The 10,465-nt window shown below is 34.9% G+C and overlaps 1 protein-coding gene across 1 annotated transcript in view; it reads right to left on the bottom strand.

Annotated features, from left to right (window-relative positions):
- LOC128640067 (E3 ubiquitin-protein ligase DTX4-like) overlaps positions 1 to 9,968 on the bottom strand; it is a 46,942-nt gene extending 36,974 nt beyond the window's left edge. The window contains exon 1 of the mRNA XM_053692390.1: positions 9,277 to 9,968. Within this exon, the coding sequence (XP_053548365.1) occupies positions 9,277 to 9,484 (208 nt within the window). The 5' untranslated portion in view covers positions 9,485 to 9,968. The remainder of the gene's footprint in view (positions 1 to 9,276) is intronic.
- Positions 9,969 to 10,465: the final 497 nt, after the last annotated feature.

Below are 10,465 nucleotides of genomic sequence, written 5' to 3' on the forward strand. Positions count from 1 at the left end.
ACATTCTTGTTATATTCACATTTTTTGGGGAACAAGATCCTACTGAGCATGTGCACAAGATAACAGGGTATACGTATACTAGTCTGTGATTGACTGATGTCTGTCACATGATACAGGGGCCGGAAAATAGGAGAAAAAATAAATTAGTCAGAAAAAAAAAATCTACTGCTTATCTGAAGTTCAGAGTAGGTGTTAAATCATTGTCTTTTTATTATGCACTACCAAAAATCCGTAAGATATATGTAGACATATTTATTTATGAATAAATATAAAATATTTTGCTATGTGAAGAACAATGGATTATGAAATATTCATATTTTGACGTTAGGTTAGCGCACTTGAGAATATGCAATTGGGTTTGTGCGCACTTGGGTTAGCGCACCAGTTATAACTTTTTACTTTCAACTTGTAATACGAGCACTACTTCTAGCGCAGTTAACGCTCGAACAGAAGCGTCACATAGCGCTCCACTTGTAATCTGGCCCTAAATGTTTAAAGGGATACAATTCAGCTACAGCATGCAACAAGACCTTTCAATTAATTAAATTTACCTTGTTCGGATTGGACTGCTATTGAATGCTATGTTTCTATTGCTGGAATGTTGTATACTGTGATCTTTTCTTAATAAAGCTCTTAATAAAAAAATAAAATTACCTTGTTCTTTGGTATACTTTGTTGAAAAGCATACCTATGCACTACTGGGAGCTAGCTGCTGATTGGTGGGTATCCACATATACATTGTCATTGGTTCACTAGATGTGTTCAGGTCCCAGTAGTGTATTGCTACTATGAAACTGACATCTACAGGGGTTAACATTTGCACAATCAAAAGGTTGAAGGGTGGAAAGTATGGACTGTAAATGTAGTAGTGCGACAATAATAATATGATAGAGGAACTTTCTAGAGGTAATAGAGGAACTTTCACATAAGAGATGGAGACCAAACATAGACAAAGAAAGGTTTAATCAAAGTGGGTAGTTCGAGAAGTATTTGAAGAGAATTGAGGAAATATAGCCGGGTGTGAGGTTGATGACATCATTAAAATTCTGAACTGGATTCTAAAGCAAATTGGGAGTCAGTATAGGTATTGGCAGAGTGGGCCAGTGGACGTGGATTGGCAACGTAAGCGGATGAGTCTCAGTGAGGCTAGAATGGAGTGAGGACAGCCACCTAGAAGAAGGTTGCAGTAGTCAATAGGGGACACAAGTGAGTCAATTCATATTTTAGTTGTGTTATGGATAAGTAATGGGTCAATTCTAGCAATACTTCATGGGTGTGCATGACAGTATTTGCCAAACACCAATATATGAGGTGTACAATATTTCACCAATGAATGCTTTTATGCCAATTTTAAACATCTTTGAAATTTACTTCTATTATATAATTTGGTGTACTTTGTCAAAAAGCATACCTATGTATGCTCATAAGCAGCCAAGCACTACTGGAAGCTAGCTGCTGATTTGTGGCTTCACCTATATGTCTCCTTTCATTGGCCCACCCAGTGATCAGCTAGGTCCCAAAAATGTATTTCTGCTACTTTAACAAAGGACACCAAATAATGAATCAAGTTAGATAATAGAAGAAAATTGGAAAGTTGAATACAAATTTTATGTTCTTTGTAAATCATGAAAGAAAAATTTGGTTTTTAATTTATTTTTAACGTTATTACTTACTAGTGTGACATTTATTAGCATATTCTTTATCTATTTATTAAACACTCTTCTGTGTCTGAATGAAAGGAAAGGGTATAACAGTGAAAAGTCCAGCAGAAGAGCCCAAAGGTGCACGCTGTGAGGATCGACTGGCCAACTCCCCAATACAAATCCAATCAAAATATAACAGCAGCTATTATAAATGCCACCCTTCCCTATCAAAATATAAAAGCAGCTCCTTAATTAAATCAGTTTATTAAAGAGAGACAGGTATACAGGTAGCATGATTAAGGGAAGTGTCCCTGAAACGTTGCTACATGTATAACTATCTCTTCAATAAACTGATTGAATTAAATTAAGGAGCTCCTTTTATAATTTGATAGGAAAGGGTGCCATTTTTAATTATTTAGTTGAATATTGCTTTATAACATGCAAATACAACAGCAAAATATATGAACTAATATTTGAGGAGTCATATACACTATGGGCTAGTGGAGCCCTTAATCATTGCGCTCCCACAAAGAGGCAAATTTGCCCCTTTGCGGGAGCTCAATAATTAACCAGCCATTACAAGTGGCTGGTTATTGCTACCGCAAGCTCGCGATAGCAATTACGCTCTGAAAATTAACCATAGAATAGATCTCTGGTTAATTTTATAAAAGTGCCCTAAATGCCCTCAAGATAGAGGGCATTGTAGTCTTTATAAATAAAAAAAATAACTGCACTAGGCAGTATTTAGGGTCTAGAAAGTGCCTTTACATTGCAGTCTATGGGTACTATGTGTTCCTATAGACCGCAATGTAAATTTATATGTATATAAATATTTAAATATATATTTATGTGTTAAGATGTGTATATACACACACACACACACACATATATATATATATATATTCATATACATTAAAAAATGCTGCGCAAGGTTCTGATGCCATCCCATAGGAGTCTATGAAAACGTGCTCTTGTGAGCGCAATGCTTACTAGCAATGCGAACGCGAGCTTGCGTTCGCATTGCGTTAAACTTGTAATACCAGCGCACATTATCATGCTCTGATATTACAAAGTGGAGTGCTAATATCACTTGATCACAAGCGATATTTAAAGCTCCACTTGTAATCTGGACCTATATTTTTAAGAATGAGCCATGGACAGAGTTTTTGCAAAGATCTATAAAGAATAATAAAAAAAAAAAAAAAATTAGGAGGCCAAAGCAATATTTTTCAAAGCTTTGCTCTAATTGAAAACAAGATATTACCAGCTTGTTCTTGACTATATTGGGTAGCTATTAACCCTTTCGTGACAGGGTTAAAGTGTCTACATCGGAACACCTGTTCCGATGTAGACAAATTGAAACTACGCGATCGTGCATACGATCGCGAGATTTCAATTATTGGATCGCATCTGGGGTTGTCCCTACAACCCTAGGAACGCCCTCCAGACCGCGATCAAGTCCTTGAAGCGCAGAAGGCTTCAGGACAGCCGTTTGATATGACGTTCTATTCCGTCATAAAGGCTTTAAAGCCCAGTGTAAATATGACGGAATAGAACGGCATAACGGCGTTAAAAGGTTAACACTTAACCTAGATACATCTGTCAATAAACCTGGAGATATTTTTTATTTTTTTATTTGGAGACGAGGTGGTTGTTTCCTGTACAGCTGCATTGCTAAACCGCACAGTAAAATAGTCTGCTGTAAGTTATCCTTTTGGGAATTGATTCGGAGCGTAACAAGAACCCATTAAGCCCCAGGGTGAAATACAAGACAGGGCACACAATCCATTAACAATTTTAACTCACTGTCCCGGGCTTAGTGGCAATGCATTTTCCCTAACAATTGACATAACATTTTTTTTTAAATTTGTATGCTGATTTTGGTGTCTTCCTCTAATTTACGCTGTGTGACTGTCCCAATATGTACTTTGGACTATATTTTTTGTGTGAAAGACAGAAAAAAAACTGGAAACATGCGCACACACTAAGTTTATATATCCACCAAAACATTTATACATGTTATATATCGTTATAGAGGTGAAACACAGCCACCTTCTATGGCCTAGTGCCATGTGCAATCTATGCCCTCCTGGTTAAATATTTAAATGGTTTGATTTTTATATGTGAATAGCCATAATTCAATTATATGGTTTTCCTTATAAATGTATTCTACATGCTTTTAGCACTATAATAATTCTCATATGAAATGTATTTCTAAATAAAAAAAATAGTATGTATGTAAAATTATATATATATCTATCTATATCTATCTATATATATATATATATATATATATATATATATATATAAAAAATGTATTTATTATTATTATTAATATATACTAATACACACACACATTATATATATATATATATATATATATATATATATATATATATATATATATATATATATATATATATATATATATATATATATATATATATATATATGTCATAAAATATTAAAATAGGGGTTAGCAGCATTTTCTGCTCAGGTGGGAAAAGTTGCAGTTCTTAAAATAAAAGACCATTATTCCCAAAATGAGGAATGATTGGGCAGTGTCTCTCATTAAGGGCCATATCATTTAAGGGCACCTCAAGGCTGTGAGAAAAGTCGCTTTTCCCAGGACACAAATAATGCTCTTTCTTATTGTTTGTGCTCAAATCACCCCCTCTCTCCCTCCTCTCCCCTTTCTTTTCTCTCTTTGGGCATCTGTCACATCCCTATTCACAGCCCAGCTGCTGCCCTCCCCTAAAAATTCCTTTATGTCCCCCCAGCAACTGAAGCTTGTAGGTCAATTTCCCCACCTCTTAATTATTGTATAATGAGTGAAAGAGCAGACTCTCAGTTATGGATAGATAACGATGTATATTATGAGATATTGAGAATTTATATTAAAAAGACATAACACTTTGTGCAGTTAAAAAAAGAAAATCTTTACAATACACATCTGTTTTGTTCGCTTTAGCTGAAAACCACTTTGTGTAAAAATTGTACTTGTCCCACGCTCCCTAGAAAAGGCCAAAAAGCAAATTCTGCAACTAGGGTTTCCTTCAAAATGCTGCAAATTGCATAAACCTGCTACATTGTAAACAATGATTGGTTATTGCAGTGGACACACTAATTTACAAATAGCTCCAATTGGTCACAATAAAGAAAAATAAAATAAGTGTTTAAAAACAAAATGCAAACCATTAAAGGGAAAGTAAAGTCAAAATTTCATGCAATTATCTGCTATTATTTACTGCTATTATCTCATTTGATTTGTTCTTTTGGTTTCCTTTGTTGATAAATAGATAATAGGCTCAGGTGCAGCAGTGCACTACTGGGAGCAAGCAGCTGATTGGTGGTTATACATGTATGCCTCTTGCCATGGGCTCACCCAATAAGTTCTGATAGCTCCCAGTAGTACATTGCTGCTCCTTTGATAAAGGATACAAGGAGAATAAAGCAAATGTAATCACCAAAGTAAATTGGAAATTTGTTTAACATCATATACTCTGTTTGAATAATGAAAGAAACATTTGGGGTATAATGTTTGAAAGAGTTTAAAACATTTATTTTGTATTTAAGGTATACTGAACCCAATTTTTTTTCTTTCATGATTCAGATACAGCAAGAAATTTAAAGCACATTTCTAATTTACTCCTATAATCAACTTTCTTTTGTTCTCTTGGTAGCTTTATTTGAAAAAGAGAGGAATGTAAAGCTTAGGAACCAGCCCATCTTTGGTTCAGTACCTGGGTAGCGCTTGCTGATTGGTGGCTGAATGTAACCAATAATCATTAAGTGCTACACAGGGTTCTGAACCAAAAATGAGTTAGCTCCTAAGCTTTAAATTCCTCCTTTTTTCAAATAAATATACCAAGAGAACGGAGAAAAAATAATAATAGGAGTAAATTAGAAAGTTGCTTAAAATTGCATGCTATATCCTGAATCGTGAAAGAAAAAAATGTGGGTTCAGTGTCCCTTTAAGTATTTTGCAATTCATTATTTTATTGCTGATATGAGACATAAATATAATAAAAAAAACACTTTGATGTCCCTTTGAACATGTCACTATATTTAAATATTTGTCATCATCATCATCAATTATTGCAATACCAAACTATTGCTGTTTTTAGGAAACTTTCCAAAAGATAAATTCAACATAAAACACCTGGATAATGTTGTATGACAAGATGATATAGTATTTATGAATACAAAGAGCTATGAAACTATTAAAAGGGACACTGAACCCAAATCTTTTCGTTCATGATTCAGACAGAGCATGCAATTTTAAAGTGAAGGTCCATTTTGATGAATTAGTGCCCGGTTTTTAATAAACCTATTATAAACAAGGGCACTTTAATTCATCAAAATTGACATTTCACGGTTTTCTTCAAAAATTTACCTTTTAATCCCGGCAGCTGCTCCAGCACTTCCTCCGCCCATCGCAAAACGTCTTCGCAGGTCCAAAATGACGAATCCAGCTTCCTCCAATCACAGCGTTGCATCATGCCAAGATTCCCCCGGGGGAAGCTGTGATTTGAGGAAGCCCGATTCGTCATTTCGGACGTCTGCAGAGGCTTCCAATGGCCAGGGGAATCGATGGAGCAGAATTCAGGATTAAAAAGGTAAGTTTTTGAAGAAAACAGTGAAATGTCAATTTTGATGAATTAAAGTGCCCTTGTTTTTAATAGGTTTATTAAAAATCGGGCACTAATTCATCAAAATGGACCTTCACTTTAAGCAACTTTCTAATTTACTCCTATTATCAATTTTTCTTCATCCTCTTGCTATCTTTATTTGAAAATCATGAATGTAAATCTTAGCAGCCAGCCCATTTTAGGTTCAGCACCATGGATAGCGCTTGCTTATTGGAGACTGACATTTACCCACCAATAAGCAAGCATAACCCAGGTTCTCAACCAAAAATGGACGGGCTCCTATGCATCACATTCCTGCTTTTTAAATATAGATAGCAAGAGAACGAAGAAAAATTGATAATAGGAGTAAATTAGAAAGTTGCTTAAAATTGCATGCTGTATCTGAATCATAAAAGAAAAATTATGGGTTCATTGTCCCTTTAATTATTGCAATAAAAAATGAGTTGTGTACACTTTCAATGGCAGATACATTTTGTGCATCTTCATTTTCTTTCCACAAACAAGGCATAACTAGTTAGTCCTGTTAATATACACATTGTTGTGATTAACATAACATTTTATACAGAGGCTTAGCCAATAATTCTGCAGGACACTAAAGAGTGAGCACACTGTATTTAAAGGGGGGTTCTGAATGCTTCTGATGAAAAGTCATCACAAAGCTCAGTCTAGGAAGGCTGAACTATTACTGATAGAGGGGTTGAGAATGACAAAGACACAGCTGTTCAGGCAAACCCCCCAAATGACCCCAGACAGATCGTTTTATACAAAGACGGACTGCTGAGAATTGTAGAATAGCATTCAGCTTACATCGACCCTTCTCAGACAATGCCAAGTGGAGATTTGAGGAAATTAGATTCCCACAATGAACTTTACTGCATGACATTATGCTAAAAGGGAAAAACTCAAAATTAAATTCACAATAAAAAAAACTTACAGCAATAGTAGGCAAAATACGTGATGTAATTTCTTTCTAAAAAAAAATGCCACTGCCCCCAAAAAGGCTGGAGAGCATGTTGTAGAATGAAATAATCCCTGCACAAATTCCTAGAAAATCCATTTCTTATTCCAAAACTAAGAGAGACCCACAGACCATTGTCAAATCAACTCAAAACAGAACCCTGGCGACTTCTTTATCTTAGCCTTGACACTCAAAGTCTTTAAAATATTATTTTTTACATATATTATACATTATGATCAACCCACAAATCACATCTTACTAATATTAATGAAGTTATTAGTTTAGCAGGGAACATTAACAGTTGTGTGCATAATACATTTGATATATACAATTACATACACACAATTAGATCTGTACACACAGAAAAAGTAATGTCTTCTATATTTTTAACCACATTTTGCATTATTTTGCTATCCAGGGATATTTCACTGATCATATTACCTGTACAAGAGTTTTAGTGCACTACACTAACTCTGTGGGCATTTTTCAAAGATAAATTACAGAAAAAGTGGTCAAATACATAATAAAATGTATATTAAAATGTGGTTTACTATGCACAATTAAACAGTTTAAAGGTAAACGAAATGTAATGTCCTTTAAGAACTATTATGGCTTCTGTTTGATATAGTGAGAACAATTGTGTACTAAAATAATCTCCATTTTCTAAAACCTGTAATCTAGCTATGATAATAAAACTGTGATATTGTTTTATCATCATGATTGGGAAACCAATAAAATGAAAGAACCTGGAATCTGGTCTTTCCCTGAACTGTAGCTATTTTATTAACAATAATTTTGTAAACATATGTGACAACTGATCTGGGTGTTGTTAACTTTTCTTAAAACTTGCTCATATTTTCTAAAATGTAACAATTCTAGATATTGCACTCACTGCATTATTTCAAGCAAAATACAGTTGTCTCTTGTTTATTTCTGCCCCTCATTGTTGAAAACAGATAATATTCTGAAATACTGATCAACCTATCATCATTATTTGACTCTTACATACATCTTGATCATTAAAGGGAAACATTTTTTTTTTTAATTTGCATATCATATATCAGTAGTTAACTACATCAAACAATCTGCATTCAAAATATAAAATGTTTTAAATATAAAAAAACTGATTTTGTTAGGAAAATTTGCAATTTGTTGTCAATGAAGACCCCTTGTTTTTCATAGAGTATCTCATTTGATGTATGAATTCCTGCACTGATCAAACAATCACTGTGTTGTAAAATGTCAACTGTCAGGATCAATTTTTAAATCATCTAGAATTCACTAGAGTCTTTGTAAGCAGTGGGGAATAACAATTTTTCAGAGTTAAAGGAAAACTGAACCCAAATTGTTTATTTCATGATTCAGATAGAGCATGCTGCAATGTTAAGCAACTTTCTAATTTACTCTTATTATCAATTTTCTTTGTTATCTTGCTATCTTTATTTGAAAAAGAAGGTATCTAAGCTAAGGAGCCAGTTTTTGGTTCAGACACAGGACAGCACTTGTTTATTGGTGGGTGAATCTATCCACCAATCAGCAAGAACAACCCAGGTTGTTCACCAAAAATGTTCCCAGCTTCTAAACTTACATGCTTGCTTTTTAAATAAAGATACCAAGAGAATGAAGAAAATGTGATAATAGGAATAAATTAGAAAGTTGCTTACAATTGCATGCTCTATCTGAATCAGGACAGAAAAAAAATGTGTCCCTTTAAACTATAGGAAATGCGTTTAATACAAAACCTTCACAAACATTTCTACTGCAACATTTTCTCTACACTTCATTCTACACGGCTCATATTACACAGTGTTATTTTCTAACCGCGTATTACAAGACCCTGTATGCGGAATTACACCTGTTACATTCAGTCATTTGGCAAAGAGTGAAACAACTCATTCCTACGCCCTCCTCCCTGTGGGCCAGTGGATCGGTTTTCTTCATCTTTGAGTCTGATTTGCCCTTACATCGCCATAGACCTTAGCAGTAGTCAGATAAAAGTAAATAAAAAAAAATAAACAATTACCTGAGTCTAACCGGAACTGGTTCATGGAGATCAGATCCAGTATATATGGCGTCAGCCGTACATCTGCCTCCCCTAGACTCACTGAGCCAGCCCGCGGATTTTCACGGATCACATTTTCAATGTAGTGAACCACCTGCGGACTGTAAGGTCTCCAGAGAGATTGTTCATCCAGCCATTCCCAAACGAACACTGATCCCATGTCCAACATTATGAGATTCCTTCCAATCCACTACAACGTGCAGCTGTAATATTCACAGATATTCTTCAGCAATCTCCAGGCAAATTCCATTTAGTAGTAGCAGACCAGGCCAACTCTATTACACCCGGCGGGTCAAGTTAGATGACAGAACCCAATTCATTGTAAAGCCTGAGACAGTTTATGCAACCTGTGGTTATAGCTGAAAAACAACTAATTCTTACCTATTTCCTGCCTCTTCTTAAAAGGGGATTTTACACTTACTCATTATCTTCTGGCTTTAATCCATCACTGACTCACACTTTCTGATCCATGATTAATCAATCCTCTTTCTCTATTCTACTTTCTTAGCATAAACCTTCTGCACCCTCTCTGGAACATTGCGTTTTTTTTATTACGTTCTTTTACTTATTTATCCTTCAGTCTTCCTCTGGTCAGTCTCCCATGCTACTCTATCCTTGTTTCAGCTGCACAAAGCTTGTTTCTGCTCTGTTAAAAACCCCTTCTCTCCGGGGATCAATCTCTATAATCAATCTCTTGTGTCCTGGAGGGCTTGAACTTTACAGTGGGGGGAAGTCTTTTCAGAGAAAAGGAGGGGGTTTGTGTCTTCTGGCAAAAAATGCCCCCTCCCACCAGTGACAAATCTTTTCAACCTTTGGGAGTCTTTGTTTACAAGTATTGTTCAATTAGCCTTTTAAAATATATGTCCCTTTAAATTTGTTTACATTTGACCTCATTTGAAATCGACATAAAATATTAATTTCCTTAAGTTTCTAGATATAATTCTTCCTGCTGTATTTTAAGAAAGATTATAGACATTTTTTTTTTCTGTCTGGGTCATCTCTTTCCATATATTGAAACCTTTTTTGTGCTCAATGGTCTCTGGCATTCTACAAGTCTTTCTCTATTCCTGGTGTACTTTGTCTCACTTTTTTTTCTTCTCTCCCCTCCCCCATCTCTTTTCTGTTTTTAGAGGCATTCAGAAGAGAGCTG

This window comes from Bombina bombina, chromosome 9, assembly GCF_027579735.1.
Source record: "Bombina bombina isolate aBomBom1 chromosome 9, aBomBom1.pri, whole genome shotgun sequence".
In the NCBI taxonomy this organism is placed as follows: domain Eukaryota; kingdom Metazoa; phylum Chordata; class Amphibia; order Anura; family Bombinatoridae; genus Bombina; species Bombina bombina.